General features: G+C 55.6%; 1 protein-coding gene across 3 annotated transcripts in view; it reads left to right on the top strand.

The window, feature by feature from the left end:
- The window catches only part of slc43a2b (solute carrier family 43 member 2b), a 74442-nt gene that overhangs the window by 7109 nt on the left and 45808 nt on the right, over positions 1-21525 (top strand). For all 3 annotated transcript variants that reach the window (XM_041198412.1, XM_041198411.1, XM_041198410.1), the window contains one exon: positions 506-709. In XM_041198412.1, the coding sequence (XP_041054346.1) occupies positions 550-709 (160 nt within the window). In that variant the 5' untranslated portion in view covers positions 506-549. The remainder of the gene's footprint in view (positions 1-505; positions 710-21525) is intronic.

Raw genomic sequence — 21525 nt, 5'->3', positions numbered from 1 at the left:
GTGTGTGGAACCCGTACCCCAGTGAGAGTCAGTGTGTGTGGGACCCGTAGCCCAGTGAGAGTCAGTGTGTGTGGAACCCTTACCCCAGTGAGAGTCAATGTGTGTGGAACCCGTACCCCAGTGAGAGTCAGTGTGTGTGGAACCCGTACCCCAGTGAGAGTCAGTGTGTGTGGGACCCATACCCCAGTGAGAGTCAGTGTGTGTGGAACCCTTACCCCAGTGAGAGTCAGTGTGTGTGGAACCCATACCCCAGTGAGAGTCAGTGTGTGTGGGACCCGTACCCCAGTGACAGTCAGTGTGTGGAGGTATTTTGGGAAAGACCTTACTGTCTGATAAATTTAGTGAAATAGATTTGAAGGGAGGTGGGGAGGTGGGGAGGTTGACAGAGAGGGTGAGAAGTTGGGTTGGTGAGCTTGCAATATATCAAATGAAGATGAAAGATGTGTTGGGCCAGGTGTTCTAGTTGTTCTAGTAATACCTTCTGTCTTTATCCATCTCTCTGTAGCCCCCAACAGCCGGCGGTCAGTGTCCTAAAGAAACTGCCCTACCATGGCTCCCACACTCGCTACCGCTCACCGGCGCCGCTGGTGGATGGCATGTACGGCTGTCATTGAAAACCTCCTCTTCTCCGCCGTGCTGCTGGGCTGGGGCTCACTGCTGCTCATGTTAAAATCTGAGGGCTTCTACTCATACCTCTGTCAGGAACCAGGTGAGGCACTCCTTCCATCTCACTGCATCTGAAGCCCTGATCCTCAACTTGACATCCCAACTTACTGTTAAGAGGCATTTCTATGGCGCCTGTCACAACCTCCTAATGTTCCAGAGCACTTCACAGCCAGTGAAGTGTTTTTTTTTAAAGTGTAGTCACTGTTGTGGTGTAGGAAGCTGGCAGCCAATTTACACACAGCAAGATCCACCCTAAGAGTAACATTGTGATTCGAGAGTCTGATTTCAGTGATGTTGGTTAAGGATAAATCATTGCCAGGACACCGGGGAGAATTCCTCTGACTGCACTCTTCTTCAAATAGCCATGGGATCTTTGATTTCCACATGAGAGGTCAGGTGGGACCTCAATTTAACGTCTCATCAGAGGCACACACTGGACACTGCAGCGCTCCCTCAATACTGACCCTCCGACAGTGCAGCACTCAGTCAGTACTGACCCTCTGACACTGCAGCATTCCCTCAGTACTGACCCTCTGACACTGTGGCATTCCCTCAGTACTGACCCTCCGACACTGCGGCGCTCCCTCAGTACTGACCCTCCGACACTGCGGCGCTCCCTCAGTACTGATCCTTCGACAGTGCAGCACTCCCTCAATACTGACCCTTCGACAGTGCAGCGCTCCCTCAGTACTGACCCTCCGACAGTGCAGCGGTCCCTCAGTACTGACCCTCCAACAGTGCAGCACTCAGTCAGTACTGACCCTCTGACACTGCGGCACTCCCTCAGTACTGACCCAACACTGTGGCGCTCCCTCAGTACTGACCCTCCGACAGTGCAGCGGTCCCTCAGTACTGACCCTCCGACAGTGCAGCGGTCCCTCAGTACTGACCCTCCGATAGTGCAGCGGTCCCTCAGTACTGACCCTCCGACAATGCAGCGGTCCCTCAGTACTGACCCTCCGACAGTGCAGCGGTCCCTCAGTACTGACCCTCTGACACTGCGGCGCTCCCTCAGTACTGACCCTCTGACACTGCGGCGCTCCCTCAGTACTGACCCTCTGACACTGCAGTGCTCCCTCAGTACTGACCCTCTGACACTGCAGTGCTCTCTCAGTACTGCGCTGGGAGTGTCAGTCTTTTGTGCGCAGGTCTCTGGACTGGGACTTGAAGCCACGACCTCAATGTTTGTAAAGGATCTCCTGAGACAATTTGGAAGAGGTGCAGGCCAGTTCTGCCTGGTGTCCCGGCCAGCATTCATCCCTCAACCGACATCATGGGAAAATAGGTCATCTCGTCGTGATCTCATTGTGGTTTGTGGAATCTTGCTGTGCACAATTGACTTCCACATTTCCTGCATCACAGTGATAACTACTCTTCAAAAACTGCTTCATTGGATGTGAAGTGCTTTGGGATGTCGGGAGATTGTGAGTGGTGCTTTATTCTTCCTTTTGTTACGCAGCGTTCACCCACTGCAATCGGACTGAAGGGTCCATTGTGAGAGCATCCTGTGTCAAGTGGTTATTCAACTGTCAGGGCATCACAGCTGCATTTGCCTCTCTCACCCTGCATGCATCCTGGCTTGCCTTGTTTCCTGCTCTGCCCCTCCCCAGGAGGGTGCCTAAACTGACTCTGCCACTACCTGTCTGAAGACTGATTCTCTCAGCTACGCACTGAGAGATGAGCTTGGGATCTTGCTGATCTCTGTGGGACAGGGTGAGAAGGCAGATCAGTGGGGTTAAGGGTGAAAGTGAGGAGCTTGCCCGGTGTAATTCACACCCATCCCCCTGCTATCAGTGTGAGAGAGCTGAACCCCTTCACACGCAAACTGCATTTGGACAGTCCGTGTGATTTAGGTTATAGCAAATCTTTCTGCCTTAGATTGCATTGTAAATGACGCAGATTCCTGCTTTCTACATTTCCTCATCTATAGGTTAAAGTCTGGGTATTTAATTGGCATATCTGCTTGGTCATGGAATGTGCTGCCTCTGATTTCTTTGTCACCTCCCTGGCAGGCGATAAGGTTGGCAACAGTAAACTATTTGCCAAAGATAATTCTTCACTTGTTAATTAACTTGAAACTGATTTGAGTTTAGCAAATAAAGCTTAACTCATCAAAAAACAACTGCCCTTTGACCTGTTGAAGCACTGAGTGCAAAGGCTGCTGTCTGGTGTGCCAGTCTCAGCCAACTCAAAAATATCTTTGAGTTGACGTTTCGAGTCCTCATGACCCTTCGACAGAACTTGAGTTCTCGAACTCAAGTTCTGTCGAAGGGTCATGAGGACTCGAAACGTCAACTCTTTTCTTCTCCGCCGATGCTGCCAGACCTGCTGAGTTTTTCCAGGTAATTCTGTTTTTGTTTTTGTTTTTGTTTTGGATTTCCAGCATCCGCAGTTTTTTTGTTTTTATCAAAAATATCTTCTTGGCTCCCAGCACTTATCAGTGTGCTTTTAACCCAGGTTTATACTGAGAACGGGGGCAACGTAACAAGCAATATTCCACCAGGGGAGTTGCACCACGTTTAAAGTAACAGCCACTAGGAATAGAAAAAGTTTGTATTTCTACAGCACGTTTCCTGATGTAGCAAAGTGTTTTACTACCAAAAATTGACCATCTGAACTGTAATCATTGAGATAGAGTACATCAGGGGTAACCAGAGGACTGACCCCTGACCCTCTGACAGTGCAGCACTCCCTCAGTACTGACTATGTTCAGGAGTAAATATTGCCTGGTGCGGTACTTGTGTACGACACCACCCACCACACCAGAAAGTGTAAAGATCAATGAAGAACAGGTTTGGCAGTAATGCTGTGTGGTTGAATAGCCTCTAAACTTGCCTGTGAAGAATGAATTGTAGTGAAAAATCCTGGCAGCTTCCCTCCTGAGTCTATCAGTGTGTTAACACCCCCGCCTATCCCTATCAGCTAGAACTTCATAGAGAGACTTCAAAAACCAAACATGCGATAAAAGGATTTTAGCCATGGTGGATATGGTGTTACAGGGGCCATGTTGGGGGGTACAGGAGCTGTGGGGCAGGGGTGCTGCACAGGGGTCTCATATTGTGCTCCAGGTCAGTCAGAGAGTTCTGAGGCAAAACAGAAACAGAAATACCTGAAAAAACTCAGCAGGTCTGGCAGCATCAGCGGGGAAGAGCAAAGTTGACGTTTCAAGTCCTCATGACCCTTCAACTCGAAACATCAACTTTGCTCTTCTCCGCCGATGCTGCCAGACCTGCTGAGGTTTTCCAGGTAATTCTGTTTTCGTTTTGGATTTCCAGCATCTGCAGTTTTTTGTTTTTATCAGAGAGTTCTGAGGGGCTGCTGCATTTACACAACTGCCTCCATCGAGGGTCAAGTTAACGTCCACCTTCATAATTTTCAAAATGCCATTTCTGAAATATTGTTCACAAAGAAACAGAAAAACAGCCTCCTGGAATGTCCTCCCTCCTCCATCACAAGGTATCTCTCTGTCTCTCTCTTTTTCTCTCTCTCTCTCACTCCCACGCTTTCCCCTTCCCTCCCTCTTGCTTTCCCCTTCCCTCTTTTTTTCTCTCTCTCTCTTTCTCTGTTTTCCCCTTCTCTCTGTCTCTCTCTCTCTGTCAATCCCACGCTTTCGCCTTCTCTCACTCCCACACTTTCCCCTTCCCTCCCTCTCGCTTTCCCCTTCCCTCCCTCTCGCTTTCCCCTTCCCTCCCTCTCGCTTTCCCCTTCCCTCTTTTTTTCTCTCTCTTTCTCCGCTTTCCCCTTCCCTCTTTTTCTCTCTCTCCCTTTCTCCGCTTTCCCCTTCCCTCTTTTTCTCTCTCTCTCTTTCTCTCACTCCCACGCTTTCTCCTTCCCTCTGTCTCTCTCTCTCTCTCTCTCTCACTCCCACGCTTTCCCCTTCCCTCTTTCTCTCTCTTTCCGCTTCCCCTTCCCTCTTTCTCTCTCTCTCCACTTTCCCCTTCCCTCTTTCTCTCTCTCTTTCTCTCTCTCTCCGCTTTCCCCTTCCCTCTTTCTCTCTCTGTCTCTCTCTCTCCGCTTTCCCCTTCCCTCTTTCTCTCTCTTTCTCTCCGCTTTCCCCTTCTCTCTTTCTCTCTCTCTCCGCTTTCCCCTTCCCTCTTTCTCTCTCTCTCTCTCTGCTTTCCCCTTCCCTCTTTCTCTGTCTCTCTCTCTCTGCTTTCCCCTTCCCTCTTTCTCTCTCTCTCTCTCTGCTTTCCTCTTCCCCCTGTCTATCTCTCTCTCTCACTCCCACGTTTTCCCCTTCCCTCCCTCTCGCTTTCCCCTTCCCTCCCTCTCGCTTTCCCCTTCCCTCTTTCTCTGTCTCTCTTTCTCCCCTTTCCCCTTCCCTCTTTTTCTCTCTCTCTCTCTCTGCTTTCCCCTTCCCTCTTTTTCTCTCTCTCTCTCTCTCCGCTTTCCCCTTCCCTCTTTTTCTGTCTCTCTCTCTGCTTTCCCCTTCCCTCTTTTTCTCTCTCTGTCTCCGCTTTCCCCTTCCCTCTTTCTCTGTCTCTCGCTCTCTCTCTCTGCTTTCTCCTTCCCTCTTTCTCTGTCTCTCTCTCCATTTTCCCCTTCACTCTTTCTCTCTCTCTTTCTCTCCGCTTTCCCGTTCCCTCTTTTTCTCTCTCTCTCTCCATTTTCTCCTTCCCTATTTCTCTCTCTCTCTGCTTTCCTCTTCCCCGTCTATCTTTCTCTTTCACTCCCACGCTTTCCCCTTCCCTCCCTCTCGCTTTCCCCTTCCCTCCCTCTCGCTTTCCCCTTCCCTCTTTCTCTGTCTCTCTTTCTCCCCTTTCCCCTTCCCTCTTTTTCTCTCTCTCTCTCTCCGCTTTCCCCTTCCCTCTTTTTCTCTCTCTCTCTCTGCTTTCCCCATCCCTCTTTCTCTCTCTTTCTCTCTCTCTCTCCGCTTTCCCCTTCCCTCTTTCTCTCTCTTTCTCTCTCTCTCCGCTTTCCCCTTCCCTCTTTCTCTCTCTCTCTCTCTCTTTCCCCTTCCCCCTCTCTCTCTCTTTCCCCTTCCTTCTTTCTCTCTCTCTCTCTCTCTCTCTCTTTCCCCTTCCCCCCTCTCTCTCTTTCCCCTTCCACCCCCTCTCTCTCTCTTTCCCCTTTTCCCCTCCCTCTCTCTCTCTCTCTCCCTCTCTTAAAAGTTGAACTTCTTTCTGGATCTCTACTCAGCCCCTGGTTTTACTTGAGTTAAGGACAGATTAATCTGGCGTGACTGATAATCCATTTCTGTATCCTGCCTTTGAGCAGCTTTCTCTGGACTGTGTTTTGAGTTCTGTAATAGAATCTCTTTTCACAACACAATGTAGCTGATAACTAGGGTGCCATTCAATTAGTCAAAGTTCACCTGGCCTGTTTGTTCTCACATGAATGATCAGCACAAGGATTGACAGACCGAGCAGTGACCTGGCTTCCCCCTGCTCAATTTCAAAATCCGTTTGTATTAAATCAAATTATTTTAATAATTAGCCCCGAATTTCCCAGGGCTGTTGGATATATCGCTGTCAGTGTTTGAGATTCCCAGTAAAACTGCAAATGTGATTTCAGCCAAAGTGCAAACACCACAGAGGAAGAATAGGTTGCAAACTATTCAGCTGTGGAAGGATTCACAGCTGTGGGATTGAAATACAATCAAAAGAACATGGTGATGTTAACTTCATTCTCACAGTGATTAACCCAGGATATGGCCTCCCCTCGATTAAATTAGAAAACCTTATCACTGGATTGATCAAAGAGGACTTAGTTACTTTTTGAAGTTTAGTCACTATTGAAATGTCACAAATAAGACAGTCAATTTCTGCACTGCAAGCTACCACAAGCAGAGGTAACAATGACCAGATCATCTGTTTCATTTTTACTGATGATGCTTAATGAATAAATAGTGGTGCAGGACAGCCTCTGGCAGTGTAGCCCTCCCTCGGTACTGACCCTCTGATAGTGCGGCACTCCCTCAGTACTGACCCTCTGTCAGTGCAGCACTCCCTCAGTACTGACCCTCTGACAGTGCGGCACTCCCTCAGTACTGACCCTCTGTCAGTGCAGCACTTCCTCAGTACTGACCCTCTGACAGTGCAGCACTCCCTCAGTACTGACCCTCTGACAGTGCGGCACTCCCTCAGTACTAACCCTCTGACAGTGCGGCACTCCCTCAGTACTGACTCTCTGACAGTGGGACTCTCAGCTTGGATTAGGTGCCCTTGTCTCTGGAGTGAGATGTGAACCCACAACCCACTGGCTTTGAGGCGTGACAGTGTCACAGCCGTCAGCTCAGGTACAGTGTGCTAGTTTTCACTAAGGGAACTGGGGCAGGGTGTGGTGGCGGAATCCAAGATAATGTTTCAATAGCAACAGTTGTTAATAGAGGCAAAAGGAGTTCCTCAGTGTTGGCCAGCTCCAGTAAGAGCGCTGTGATTATGCGATGATGACTGAGGAGACTCAGTGAGTCACAGGCTTGGTTTTATGTAACATTGGCCATTTTCTCAGCTCAATCTGCAGCTTCATACCAGTCAGAACTGGATCCCTGCTTGTTTCGTTTGAAAGCGTGTCTGGTTCCTCAATGACACCCAGCTGCTGTTTATTTCTGCCTCTTTCTCAACAATAAAACTGCCGGCTTAACAAAATCTGCCAGAGAGAGAGAGAGAGAGAGAGAGAGAGAGAGCTCTGCTGCTAAGATCAGTATCATGCTTCCCCCCCCACCCCCGCTCTGACGGCCCCTCTCCTCGTCGATTGATCATTTACGTGAGGTCGGACCCGAATGAAACGAGTTTGGCCAGAGTGGAGGAGTTGCCATGGAAACAGGGAGTCCGAGGATGGGGTCTGAAGGAATATTAGGATGGGAACCAGGGGATGTCTGAAGGAAAGACTTCTGTTTTTATGGCACCTTTCACAGACTCAGCTGCTCCCAAGGCACTTTACAAACAATGAAGTACTTTTGAAATGCAGTCACTGTTTTACTGTAGGAAACATGGTAGTGAATTTATGCACAGAATGATCCCACAAACTGCGACATGATAATGACCAGATTACCTGTTTTTGTGATGTTAATTGAGATAAATATTGGCCATGGCTCTGGGAGTGCCCCCTGCTCTCATTCTAATTGTATGCCTATCCCAAAGAGCAGACGAGCACCTAAATTAAACAAATCCAACAGTGCAGCGCTGTACTCACTACTGACCCTCCGACAGTGCAGCACTCCCTCGGTACTGACCCTCCGACAGTGCAGCACTCCCTCGGTACTGACCCTCCGACAGTGCGGCGCTCCCTCAGTACTGACCCTCCGACAGTGCGGCGCTCCCTCAGTACTGACCTTCCGACAGTGCAGCACTCCCTCACTACTGGCCCTCCGACAGTGCAGCACTCCCTCAGTACTGACCCTCGACAGTGCGGCGCTCCCTCAATACTGACCCTCTGACAGTGTAGCACTCCCTCACTACTGACCTGATACCTAGCAGATGTTGTACCTGCAATGCTGCTGTTCTCTGTCAGGTCATGGGGTCAGGGCAGTGCATGACTAAGCGTCACAGTCTTGTGTTCAAAGCCCAGTCACTGTAGACTGGCTAATTCCAGCCTGGGCCACAATATTGGGCCTTGGCCTGAGTGTTTCATTGGCTAACAGGGAAGAGGAAGCTGGCAAATTGAGGACGAGTACATATCCAATTGTAAACACGCCATGATCTTATAACCCAGGAACACCTGCACTGCACCCCATCGCTTCCTCTGTGTACCCCTCCCTGTCACTCGCATCTCCTCCTTCTCCATCCCTGTCCCTTTCTATCCCACTACCGCCTCCCCTTGCGCGCTCTCTCTCTCTCTCTCTTTCTGTTTTTCTCTGTCTCTCTCATTATCTTTTTCTCGATCTGTCGCTCTCTCTCACTCAGTCTTTCTCATTTTCTCTCTGATTCTGTCTATCCCATTCTCCCTCTCGCGTTCACTCTCTCGCTGTCATTCTGTCTTGGTCTCTCTCCCTATTTGTGGTTCTGCCCCTTTCGTTCCATCTGTCTCTCATTCTCTCTTGCTCCGTCCCTCTCTCTGTGTCTCTCGCGCGCTCTCGCCCTCTGTGTCTCTCACTCTTTCTCTCTATGTCTCTCGCTCTCTCTCTCTCTGTGTCTCTCACTCTCTCTCTCTGTGTGTCTCTCTCTCTCTCTGTGTCTCTCGCTCTCTCTCTCTCTGTGTCTCTCGCTCTCTCTCTCTCTGTGTCTCTCGCCCTCTCTGTGTCTCTCGCCCTCTCTGTGTCTCTCACATGCTCTCGCCCTCTCTGTGTCTCTCACACGCTCTCGCCCTCTCTGTGTCTCTTGCCCTCTCTGTGTCTCTCGCCCTCTCTGTGTCTCTCACACGCTCTCGCCCTCTCTGTGTCTCTCGCCTCTCTGTATCTCTCGCCCTCTCTGTGTCTCTCGCCTCTCTGTATCTCTCGCCCTCTCTGTGTCTCTCTGTGTCTCTCGCCCTCTCTGTGTCTCTCGCCCTCTCTGTGTCTCTCGCCCTCTCTGTGTCTCTCGCCCTCTCTGTGTCTCTCGCCCTCTCTGTGTCTCTCTCTCTCGCCCTCTCTGTGTCTCTCTCTCTCGCCCTCTCTGTGTCTCTGTCTCTCGCCCTCTCTGTGTCTCTCACTCTCGCCCTCTCTGTGCCTCTTGCCCTCTCTGTGTCTCTCACGCGCTCTCGCCCTCTCTGTGTCTCTCGCCCTCTCTGTGTCTCTCGCCCTCTGTGTGTCTCTCACTCTCTCTCACTCTCTGTGTCTCTCGCGCGCTCTCGCCCTCTCTGTGCCTCTCGCCCTCTCTGTGTCTCTCACTCTCTCTCTCTCTCTCTGTGTGTCTCTCACTCTCTCTCTCTCTGTCTCTCGCGCGCTCTTGCCCTCACTGTGTCTCTCGCCCTCTCTGTGTCTCTCACTCTCTCTCTCTCTCTGTGTGTCTCTCACTCTCTCTCTGTGTCTCTCACGCGCTCTCGCCCTCTGTGTCTCTGATGCGCTCTCGCCCTCTTCTGTGTCTCTCGCCCTCTTCTGTGTCTCTCGCTCTCTCTCTGTGTCTCTCGTTCTCTCTCTGTGTCTCTCGCTCTCTCTCTGTGTCTCTCGCTCTCTCTCTGTGTCTCTCGCTCTCTCTCTGTGTCTCTCTCTCTCTCTGTGTCTCTCACTCTATCTCCCTCTCTGTGTCTCTCACCCCCTCTGTGTCTCTCTCTCTCTCTGTGTCTCTCGCTCTCTCTCTGTGTCTCTCGCCCTCTCTCTCTGTGTCTCTCGCTCTCTCTCTCTGTGTCTCTCGCTCTCTCTCTGTGTCTCTCTCTCTCTCTGTGTCTCTCACTCTATCTCCCTCTCTGTGTCTCTCACCCCCTCTGTGTCTCTCTCTCTCTCTGTGTCTCTCGCTCTCTCTCTGTGTCTCTCGCCCTCTCTCTCTGTGTCTCTCGCCCTCTCTCTGTGTCTCTCGCCCTCTCTCTCTGTGTCTCTCGCCCTCTCTCTCTGTGTCTCTCGCCCTCTCTCTCTGTGTCTCTCGCCCTCTCTCTCTGTGTCTCTCGCCCTCTCTCTCTGTGTCTCTCGCCCTCTCTCTCTGTGTCTCTCGCCCTCTCTCTCTGTGTCTCTCGCCCTCTCTCTCTGTGTCTCTCGCCCTCTCTCTCTGTGTCTCTCGCCCTCTCTCTCTGTGTCTCTCGCCCTCTCTCTCTGTGTCTCTCGCTCTCTCTCTCTGTGTCTCTCGCTCTCTCTCTCTGTGTCTCTCGCTCTCTCTCTCTGTGTCTCTCGCTCTCTCTCTGTGTCTCTCGCTCTCTCTCTGTGTCTCTCGCTCTCTCTCTCTCTGTGTCTCTCGCTCTCTCTCTCTCTGTGTCTCTCGCTCTCTCTCTCTCTGTGTCTCTCGCCCTCTCTGTGTCTCTCGCCCTCTCTGTGTCTCTCGCCCTCTCTGTGTCTCTCGCTCTCTCTCTGTGTCTCTCGCTCTCTGTGTCTCTCACTCTATCTCCCTCTCTGTGTCTCTCGCCCTCTCTGTGTCTCTCGCTCTCTCTCTGTGTCTCTCGCCCTCTCTCTCTGTGTCTCTCGCCCTCTCTCTCTGTGTCTCTCGCCCTCTCTCTCTGTGTCTCTCGCCCTCTCTCTCTGTGTCTCTCGCCCTCTCTCTCTGTGTCTCTCGCCCTCTCTCTCTGTGTCTCTCGCCCTCTCTCTCTGTGTCTCTCGCCCTCTCTCTCTGTGTCTCTCGCCCTCTCTCTCTGTGTCTCTCGCCCTCTCTCTCTGTGTCTCTCGCCCTCTCTCTCTGTGTCTCTCGCTCTCTCTCTCTGTGTCTCTCGCTCTCTCTCTCTGTGTCTCTCGCTCTCTCTCTGTGTCTCTCGCTCTCTCTCTGTGTCTCTCGCTCTCTCTCTGTGTCTCTCGCTCTCTCTCTGTGTCTCTCGCTCTCTCTCTCTCTGTGTCTCTCGCTCTCTCTCTCTCTGTGTCTCTCGCCCTCTCTGTGTCTCTCGCCCTCTCTGTGTCTCTCGCCCTCTCTGTGTCTCTCGCCCTCTCTGTGTCTCTCGCCCTCTCTGTGTCTCTCGCTCTCTCTCTGTGTCTCTCGCTCTCTGTGTCTCTCACTCTATCTCCCTCTCTGTGTCTCTCGCCCTCTCTGTGTCTCTCGCTCTCTCTCTGTGTCTCTCGCCCTCTCACACGCTCTTGCCCTCTCACACGCTCTCGCCCTCTCTGTGTCTCTCGCCCTCTCTGTGTCTCTCGCCCTCTCTGTGTCTCTCGCCCTCTCTCTGTGTCTCTCGCCCTCTCTCTGTGTCTCTCGCCCTCTCTCTGTGTCTCTCGCCCTCTCTGTGTCTCTCACATGCTCTCGCCCTCTCTGTGTGTCTCATGCGCTCTCGCCCTCTCTGTGTCTCTCGCCCTCTCTGTGTCTCTCGCCCTCTCTGTGTCTCTCACTCTCTCTCTGTGTCTCTCGCCCTCTCTGTGTCTCTCGCCCTCTCTGTGTCTCTCGCCCTCTCTGTGTCTCTCGCCCTCTCTGTGTCTCTCGCCCTCTCTGTGTCTCTCGCCCTCTCTGTGTCTCTCGCCCTCTCTGTGTCTCTCGCTCTCTCTCTGTGTCTCTCGCTCTCTGTGTCTCTCACTCTATCTCCCTCTCTGTGTCTCTCGCCCTCTCTGTGTCTCTCGCTCTCTCTCTGTGTCTCTCGCCCTCTCACACGCTCTTGCCCTCTCACACGCTCTCGCCCTCTCTGTGTCTCTCGCCCTCTCTGTGTCTCTCGCCCTCTCTCTGTGTCTCTCGCCCTCTCTCTGTGTCTCTCGCCCTCTCTCTGTGTCTCTCGCCCTCTCTCTGTGTCTCTCGCCCTCTCTCTGTGTCTCTCGCTCTCTCTCTGTGTCTCTCGCGCTCTCTCTGTGTCTCTCGCTCTCTCTCTGTGTCTCTCGCTCTCTCTCTGTGAGCCTCACTCTATCTCACTCTCTGTGTCTCTCATCCCCTCTGTGTCTCTCACCCTCTCTGTGTCTCTCGCTCTCTCTCTGTGTCTCTCGCTCTCTCTCTCTGTGTCTCTCGCTCTCTCTCTCTGTGTCTCTCGCTCTCTCTCTCTGTGTCTCTCGCCCTCTCTGTGTCTCTCGCCCTCTCTCTCTGTGTCTCTCGCCCACTCTCTCTGTGTCTCTCGCCCTCTCTGTGTCTCTCGCCCTCTCTCTCTGTGTCTCTCGCCCTCCCTCTCTGTGTCTCTCGCTCTCCCTCTCTGTGTCTCTCGCTCTCTCTCTCTGTGTCTCTCGCTCTCTCTCTCTGTGTCTCTCGCTCTCTCTCTGTGTCTCTCGCTCTCTCTCTGTGTCTCTCGCTCTCTCTCTGTGTCTCTCGCTCTCTCTCTCTCTGTGTCTCTCGCCCTCTCTGTGTCTCGCCCTCTCTGTGTCTCGCCCTCTCTGTGTCTCGCCCTCTCTGTGTCTCGCCCTCTCTGTGTCTCTCCCTCTCTGTGTCTCTCGCCCTCTCTGTGTCTCTCGCCCTCTCTGTGTCTCTCACACGCTCTCGCCCTCTCTGTGTGTCTCATGCGCTCTCGCCCTCTCTGTGTCTCTCACGCGCTCTCGCCCTCTCTGTGTCTCTCACGCGCTCTCGCTCTCTCACACGCTCTCGCCCTCTCTGTGTCTCTCGCCCTCTCTGTGTCTCTCGTCCTCTCTGTGTCTCTCACTCTCTCTCTGTGTCTCTCGCTCTCTCTCTCTGTGTCTCTCGCTCTCTCTCTGTGTCTCTCGCTCTCTCTGTGTCTCTCGCTCTCTCTCTGTGTCTCTCGCTCTCTCTCTGTGTCTCTCGCTCTCTCTCTCTCTCTGTGTCTGTCGCCCTCTCTCTCTGTGTCTCTCGCCCTCTCTGTGTCTCTCGCCCTCTCTGTGTCTCTCGCCCTCTCTGTGTCTCTCGCTCTCTCTCTGTGTCTCTCACTCTATCTCCCTCTCTGTGTCTCTCGCCCTCTCTGTGTCTCTCGCCCTCTCTGTGTCTCTCGCTCTCTCTCTGTGTCTCTCGCTCTCTCTCTGTGTCTCTCGCTCTCTCTCTGTGTCTCTCGCCCTCTCTCTCTGTGTCTCTCGCCCTCTCTCTCTGTGTCTCTCGCCCTCTCTCTCTGTGTCTCTCGCCCTCTCTCTCTGTGTCTCTCGCCCTCTCTCTCTGTGTCTCTCGCTCTCTCTCTCTGTGTCTCTCGCTCTCCCTCTCTCTCTGTGTCTCTCACCCTCTCTCTCTGTGTCTCTCACCCTCTCTGTGTCTCTCACACACTCTCGCCCTCTCTGTGTCTCTCACCCTCTCTGTGTCTCTCGCCCTCTCTGTGTCTCTCGCCCTCTCTGTGTCTCTCTGTGTCTTTCGCCCTCCCTGTGTCTCTCGCCCTCTCTCTCTGTGTCTCTCGCCCTCTCTCTCTGTGTCTCTCGCCCTCTCTCTCTGTGTCTCTCGCCCTCTCTGTCTGTGTCTCTCGCTCTCTCTCTGTGTCTCTCGCTCTCTCTCTCTGTGTCTCTCACTCTCTCTCTCTCTCTGTGTCTGTCGCCCTCTCTCTCTGTGTCTCTCAGCCTCTCTGTGTCTCTCGCCCTCTCTGTGTCTCTCACACGCTCTCGCTCTCTCTGTGTGTCTCATGCGCTCTCGCCCTCTCTGTGTCTCTCACGCGCTCTCGCCCTCTCTGTGTCTCTCGCCCTCTCTGTGTCTCTCACACACTCTTGCCCTCTCTGTGTCTCTCGCCCTCTCTGTGTCTCTCGCCCTCTCTGTGTCTCTCGCCCTCTCTGTGTCTCTCGCCCTCTCTGTGTCTCTCGCTCTCTCTCTGTGTCTCTCGCTCTCTCTCTGTGTCTCTCACCCTCTCTCTCTGTGTCTCTCGCCCTCTCTCTCTGTGTCTCTCGCCCTCTCTCTCTGTGTCTCTCGCCCTCTCTCTCTGTGTCTCTCGCCCTCTCTCTCTGTGTCTCTCGCCCTCTCTCTCTGTGTCTCTCGCCCTCTCTCTCTGTGTCTCTCGCCCTCTCTCTCTGTGTCTCTCGCCCTCTCTCTCTGTGTCTCTCGCTCTCTCTCTCTGTGTCTCTCGCTCTCTCTCTCTGTGTCTCTCGCTCTCTCTCTCTGTGTCTCTCGCCCTCTCTCTCTGTGTCTCTCGCCCTCTCTCTCTGTGTCTCTCGCCCTCTCTCTCTGTGTCTCTCGCTCTCTCTCTCTGTGTCTCTCGCTCTCTCTCTGTGTCTCTCGCTCTCTCTCTGTGTCTCTCGCTCTCTCTCTGTGTCTCTCGCCCTCTCTCTCTGTGTCTCTCGCCCTCTCTCTCTGTGTCTCTCGCCCTCTCTCTCTGTGTCTCTCGCCCTCTCTCTCTGTGTCTCTCGCCCTCTCTCTCTGTGTCTCTCGCCCTCTCTCTCTGTGTCTCTCGCCCTCTCTCTCTGTGTCTCTCGCCCTCTCTCTCTGTGTCTCTCGCTCTCTCTCTCTGTGTCTCTCGCTCTCCCTCTCTCTCTGTGTCTCTCACCCTCTCTCTCTGTGTCTCTCACCCTCTCTGTGTCTCTCACACACTCTCGCCCTCTCTGTGTCTCTCGCCCTCTCTCTCTGTGTCTCTCGCCCTCTCTCTCTGTGTCTCTCGCCCTCTCTCTCTGTGTCTCTCGCCCTCTCTCTCTGTGTCTCTCGCCCTCTCTCTCTGTGTCTCTCGCCCTCTCTGTCTGTGTCTCTCGCTCTCTCTCTGTGTCTCTCGCTCTCTCTCTCTGTGTCTCTCACTCGCCCTCTCTCTCTGTGTCTCTCGCCCTCTCTCTCTGTGTCTCTCGCCCTCTCTCTCTGTGTCTCTCGCCCTCTCTGTCTGTGTCTCTCGCTCTCTCTCTGTGTCTCTCGCTCTCTCTCTCTGTGTCTCTCACTCTCTCTCTCTCTCTGTGTCTGTCGCCCTCTCTCTCTGTGTCTCTCAGCCTCTCTGTGTCTCTCGCCCTCTCTGTGTCTCTCACACGCTCTCGCTCTCTCTGTGTGTCTCATGCGCTCTCGCCCTCTCTGTGTCTCTCACGCGCTCTCGCCCTCTCTGTGTCTCTCGCCCTCTCTGTGTCTCTCACACACTCTTGCCCTCTCTGTGTCTCTCGCCCTCTCTGTGTCTCTCGCCCTCTCTGTGTCTCTCGCCCTCTCTGTGTCTCTCGCTCTCTCTCTGTGTCTCTCGCTCTCTCTCTGTGTCTCTCGCTCTCTCTCTGTGTCTCTCGCTCTCTCTCTGTGTCTCTCACCCTCTCTCTCTGTGTCTCTCGCCCTCTCTCTCTGTGTCTCTCGCCCTCTCTCTCTGTGTCTCTCGCCCTCTCTCTCTGTGTCTCTCGCCCTCTCTCTCTGTGTCTCTCGCCCTCTCTCTCTGTGTCTCTCGCCCTCTCTCTCTGTGTCTCTCGCCCTCTCTCTCTGTGTCTCTCGCCCTCTCTCTCTGTGTCTCTCGCCCTCTCTCTCTGTGTCTCTCGCTCTCTCTCTCTGTGTCTCTCGCTCTCTCTCTCTGTGTCTCTCGCTCTCTCTCTCTGTGTCTCTCGCTCTCTCTGTGTCTCTCTCTCTCTCTGTGTCTGTCGCCCTCTCTCTCTGTGTCTCTCGCCCTCTCTGTGTCTCTCGCCCTCTCTGTGTCTCTCGCCCTCTCTGTGTCTCTCGCCCTCTCTGTGTCTCTCGCCCTCTCTGTGTCTCTCACGCGCTCTCGCCCTCTCTGTGTCTCTCGCCCTCTCTGTGTCTCTCACACACTCTTGCCCTCTCTGTGTCTCTCGCCCTCTCTGTGTCTCTCGCCCTCTCTGTGTCTCTCGCCCTCTCTGTGTCTCTCGCCCTCTCTGTGTCTCTCGCTCTCTCTCTGTGTCTCTCGCTCTCTCTCTGTGTCTCTCGCTCTCTCTCTGTGTCTCTCACGCTCTCTCTCTGTGTCTCTCACCCTCTCTCTCTGTGTCTCTCGCCCTTTCTCTCTGTGTCTCTCGCCCTCTCTCTCTGTGTCTCTCGCCCTCTCTCTCTGTGTCTCTCGCCCTCTCTCTCTGTGTCTCTCGCCCTCTCTCTCTGTGTCTCTCGCCCTCTCTCTCTGTGTCTCTCGTTCTCTCTCTCTGTGTCTCTCGCTCTCTCTCTCTGTGTCTCTCGCTCTCTCTGTGTCTCTCGCTCTCTCTGTGTCTCTCGCTCTCTCTGTGTCTCTCGCTCTCTCTGTGTCTCTCGCTCTCTCTGTGTCTCTCGCTCTCTCTGTGTCTCTCGCCCTCTCTGTGTGTCTCTCTGTGTCTCTCGCCCTCTCTGTGTGTCTCCCTGTGTCTCTCGCCCTCCCTGTGTCTCTCGCCCTCCCTGTGTCTCTCGCCCTCCCTGTGTCTCTCGCCCTCCCTGTGTCTCTCGCCCTCTCTGTGTCTCTCGCCCTCTCTGTGTGTCTCTCACTCTCTCTTTCTCTGTGTCTCTCACGCGCTCTCGCCCTCTCTGTGTTTCTCGCCCTCTCTGTGTCTCTCACTCTCTCTCTCTCTCTGTCTCTCACTCTCTCTCTCTCTCTGTGTCTCTCACTCTCTTTCTCTCTATGTCTCTCGCCCTCTCTGTATCTCTCACTCTCTCTCTCTCTCTGTATGTCTCTCACTCTCTCTCTGTGTCTCTGACGCTCTCTCGCCCTCTTCTGTGTCTCTCGCCCTCTTCTGTGTCTCTCGCCCTCTTCTGTGTCTCTCGCCCTCTTCTGTGTCTCTCGCCCTCTTCTGTGTCTCTCGCCCTCTTCTGTGTCTCTCGCCCTCTTCTGTGTCTCTCGCCCTCTTCTGTGTCTCTCGCCCTCTTCTGTGTCTCTCGCCCTCTTCTGTGTCTCTCGCCCTCTCTGTGTCTCTCTGTATCTCTCGCGCGCTCTCGCCCTCTCTGTGTCTCTCACCCTCTGTGTCTCTCGCCTTCTGTGTGTCTCTCACGCGCTCTCGCCCTCTCTGTGTCTCTCACGCGCTCTCGCCCTCTCTGTGTCTCTCACGCGCTCTCGCCCTCTCTGTGTCTCTCACGCGCTCTCGCCCTCTCTGTGTCTCTCACGCGCTCTCGCCCTCTCTGTGTCTCTCACGCGCTCTCGCCCTCTCTGTGTCTCTCACGCGCTCTCGCCCTCTCTGTGTCTCTCACGCGCTCTCGCCCTCTCACACGCTCTTGCCCTCTCACACGCTCTTGCCCTCTCACACGCTCTTGCCCTCTCACACGCTCTTGCCCTCTCTATGTCTCTCGCCCTCTCTGTGTCTCTCGCCCTCTCTGTGTCTCTCGCCCTCTCTGTGTCTCTCGCCCTCTCTCTGTGTCTCTCGCCCTCTCTCTGTGTCTCTCGCCCTCTCTCTGTGTCTCTCGCCCTCTCTCTGTGTCTCTCGCCCTCTCTCTGTGTCTCTCGCTCTCTCTCTGTGTCTCTCGCTCTCTCTCTGTGTCTCTCGCTCTCTCTCTGTGTCTCTCGCTCTCTCTCTGTGTCTCTCGCTCTCTCTCTGTGTCTCTCACTCTATCTCCCTCTCTGTGTCTCTCACCCCCTCTGTGTCTCTCACCCTCTCTGTGTCTCTCGCTCTCTCTCTGTGTCTCTCGCCCTCTCTCTCTGTGTCTCTCGCCCTCTCTCTCTGTATCTCTCGCCCTCTCTCTGTGTCTCTCGCCCTCTCTCTCTGTGTCTCTCGCCCTCTCTCTCTGTGTCTCTCGCCCTCTCTCTCTGTGTCTCTCGCCCTCTCTCTCTGTGTCTCTCGCCCTCTCTCTCTGTGTCTCTCGCCCTCTCTCTCTGTGTCTCTCGCCCTCTCTCTCTGTGTCTCTCGCCCTCTCTCTCTGTGTCTCTCGCTCTCTCTCTGTGTCTCTCGCCCTCTCTCTCTGTGTCTCTCGCCCTCTCTGTGTGTCTCACGCGCTCTCGCCCTCTCTGTGTGTCTCACGCGCTCTCGCCCTCTCTGTGTGTCTCACGCGCTCTCGCCCTCTCTGTGTCTCTCACGCGCTCTCGCCCTCTCTGTGTCTCTCACACGCTCTCGCTCTCTCACACGCTCTCGCCCTCTCTGTGTCTCTCGCCCTCTCTGTGTCTCTCGCCCTCTCTGTGTCTCTCGCTCTCTCTCTGTGTCTCTCGCTCTCTCTCTGTGTCTCTCGCTCTCTCTCTGTGTCTCTCGCTCTCTCTCTGTGTCTCTCACTCTATCTCCCTCTCTGTGTCTCTCGCCCTCTCTGTGTCTCTCGCCCTCTCTGTGTCTCTCGCTCTCTCTCTGTGTCTCTCTGTGTCTCTCGCCCTCTCTGTGTCTCTCGCCCTCTCTGTGTCTCTCGCCCTCTCTGTGTCTCTCGCTCTCTCTCTGTGTCTCTCGCCCTCTCTCTCTGTGTCTCTCGCCCTCTCTGTGTCTCTCGCCCTCTCTGTGTCTCTCGCCCTCTCTCTCTGTGTCTCTCGCTCTCTCTCTCTGTGTCTCTCGCTCTCTCTCTGTGTCTCTCGCTCTCTCTCTGTGTCTCTCGCTCTCTCTCTCTGTGTCTCTCGCTCTCTCGCTCTGTGTCTCTCGCTCTCTCTCTGTGTCTCTCGCCCTCTCTCTCTCTGTGTCTTTCGCCTTCTCTGTGTCTCTCACTCTCTCTCTCTCTCTGTGTCTCTCACTCTCTCTCTCTCTGTGTCTCTCGCTCTCTCTCTGTGTCTCTCGCCCTCTCTCTCTGTGTCTTTTGCCTTCTCTGTGTCTCTCACTCTCTCTCTCTGTGTCTCTCGCCCTCTCTCTCTGTGTCTTTCGCCTTCTCTGTGTCTCTCACTCTCTCTCTCTGTGTCTCTCGCCCTCTCTGTGTATCTCGCCCTCTCTGTGTCTCTCACACGCTCTCGCCCTCTCTGTGTCTCTCTGTGTCTCTCGCCCTCTCTGTGTCTCTCGCCCTCTCTGTGTCTCTCGCCCTCTCTGTGTCTCTCGCCCTCTCTGTGTCTCTCGCCCTCTCTGTGTCTCTCGCCCTCTCAGTGTCTCTCGCCCTCTCAGTGTCTCTCTGTGTCTCTCGCCCTCTCTGTGTCTCTCGCCCTCTATGTGTCTTGCTCTATCCTCATTCCCATTCCCCCAGTTCTGTGTTTTCCTGAGGACCTTGTTATTTTCCTTTGTTTTTCAATCCGTGACCTTTTGCCCACTTTCCTGTTGCTCTGTACAGTCTGTCCCTACTGAAGTGACAAAGCATTGCAGTGAAAATAGAAACAGGGCGGGTGGTGGGTGGGCGGCATGGGGGGGCTGGGGTGGGGTAAGGAGTGAAAGAGGGGGCTCTGCACCCCACAATCCATGATTATGATCTTGGGGGTGGGAGAGTCCCTTTGCCCCAGGTTCCAGTGAGAATTGAATGTTCAGTGTTTTTAACACGAGTCACTGGCAAATCCGTTTCCCTTGTGATAAAGCAGGTAAATTACAGGCGGTTCAACTGGGGACGAAACTAAACTTTGATTCTCTGAGTGAGAGACTGATCTGACCTCCCTTCTGACCTGTTGGAGCTGGGCAGGGTTGACCCAGCAAGGGGGTGAGTCTGCCGTTGTGTTCAGGTGGAAGGGACTCCATTTGCATTTGCACCAGTGGTAATAAAGGTCACAATGTGCGTACTTCCTGATTCAAACAACAACCCTGTCCAAAATCAGTGATTCCCCAACCAGACGCCCATGCCTGTCCGAGTCGGGCAGACACTCTCCGGACGCCTGTGCCTGTCCGAGTCGGGCAGACGTTCTCCGGACGCCTGTGCCTGTCCGAGTCGGGCAGACACTCTCCGGACGCCTGTGCCTGTCCGAGTCGGGCAGACGTTCTCCGGACGCCTGTGCCTGTCCGAGTCGGGCAGACGTTCTCCGGACGCCCGTGCCTGTCCGAGTCGGGCAGACACTCTCCGGACGCCTGTGCCTGTCCGAGTCGGGCAGACACTCTCCGGACGCCTGTGCCTGTCCGAGTCGGGCAGACGTTCTCCGGACGCCTGTGCCTGTCCGAGTCGGGCAGACGCTCTCCGGACGCCCGTGCCTGTCCGAGTCGGGCAGACGTTCTCCGGACGCCCGTGCCTGTCCCAGGTCGGGCAGACGCTCTCCGGACGCCCGTGCCTGTCCGAGTCGGGCAGACGCTCTCCGGACGCCCGTGCCTGTCCCAGGTCGGGCAGACGCTCTCCGGACGCCCGTGCCTGTCCCAGGTCGGGCAGACGCTCTCCGGACGCCCGTGCCTGTCCCAGGTCGGGCAGACGCTCTCCGGACGCCTGTGCCTGTCCGAGTCGGGCAGACGCTCTCCGGACGCCCGTGCCTGTCCCAGGTCGGGCAGACGCTCTCCGGACGCCTGTGCCTGTCCGAGTCGGGCAGACGTTCTCTGGACGCCCATGCCTGTCCCAGGTCGGGCAGACGCTCTCCGAACGCCCGTGCCTGTCCCAGGTCGGGCAGACACTCTCCGGACGCCCGTGCCTGTCCGAGTCGGGCAGACGCTCTCCGGACGCCTGTGCCTGTCCGAGTCGGGCAGACGCTCTCCGGACGCCTGTGCCTGTCCGAGTCGGGCAGACGCTCTCCGGACGCCTGTGCCTGTCCGAGTCGGGCAGACGCTCTCCGGACGCCTGTGCCTGTCCGAGTCGGGCAGACGCTCTCCGGACGCCTGTGCCTGTCCGAGTCGGGCAGACGCTCTCCGGACGCCTGTGCCTGTCCGAGTCGGGCAGACGCTCTCCGGACGCCTGTGCCTGTCCGAGTCGGGCAGACGCTCTCCGAACGCCCGTGCCTGTCCCAGGTCGGGCAGACACTCTCCGGACGCCCGTGCCTGTCCGAGTCGGGCAGACGCTCTCCGGACGCCTGTGCCTGTCCGAGTCGGGCAGACGCTCTCCGGACGCCTGTGCCTGTCCGAGTCGGGCAGACGCTCTCCCGGACGCCTGTGCCTGTCCGAGTCGGGCAGACGCTCTCCGGACGCCTGTGCCTGTCCGAGTCGGGCAGACGCTCTCCGGACGCCTGTGCCTGTCCGAGTCGGGCAGACGCTCTCCGGACGCCTGTGCCTGTCCGAGTCGGGCAGACGCTCTCCGGACGCCTGTGCCTGTCCGAGTCGGGCAGACGCTCTCCGGACGCCTGTGCCTGTCCGAGTCGGGCAGACGTTCTCCGGACGCCCGTGCCTGTCCCAGGTCGGGCAGACGTTCTCCGGACACCCGTGCCTGTCCCAGGTCGGGCAGACGTTCTCCGGACGCCCGTGCCTGTCCCAGGTCGGGCAGACGCTCTCCGGACGCCCGTGCCTGTCCCAGGTCGGGCAGACGCTCTCCGGACGCCCGTGCCTGTCCGAGTCGGGCAGACGTTCTCCGGCCGCCCGTGCCTGTCCGAGTCGGGCAGACGCTCTCCGGACGCCTGTGCCTGTCCGAGTCGGGCAGACGTTCTCCGGACGCCCGTGCCTGTCCGAGTCGGGCAGACGCTCTCCGGACGCCCGTGCCTGTCCGAGTCGGGCAGACGCTCTCCGGACGCCCGTGCCTGTCCGAGTCGGGCAGACGCTCTCCGGACGCCCGTGCCTGTCCGAGTCGGGCAGACGCTCTCCGGACGCCCGTGCCTGTCCGAGTCGGGCAGACGCTCTCCGGACGCCCGTGCCTGTCCGAGTCGGGCAGACGCTCTCCGGACGCCCGTGCCTGTCCGAGTCGGGCAGACGCTCTCCGGACGCCCGTGCCTGTCCGAGTCGGGCAGACGCTCTCCGGACGCCTGTGCCTGTCCCAGGTC

Source organism: Carcharodon carcharias, chromosome 10 (genome assembly GCF_017639515.1).
Source record: "Carcharodon carcharias isolate sCarCar2 chromosome 10, sCarCar2.pri, whole genome shotgun sequence".
Classification (NCBI taxonomy): Eukaryota; Metazoa; Chordata; class Chondrichthyes; order Lamniformes; family Lamnidae; genus Carcharodon; species Carcharodon carcharias.
Note: the sequence above shows the minus strand (reverse complement) of the source record. Positions and strands in the feature narration are given on the sequence as shown.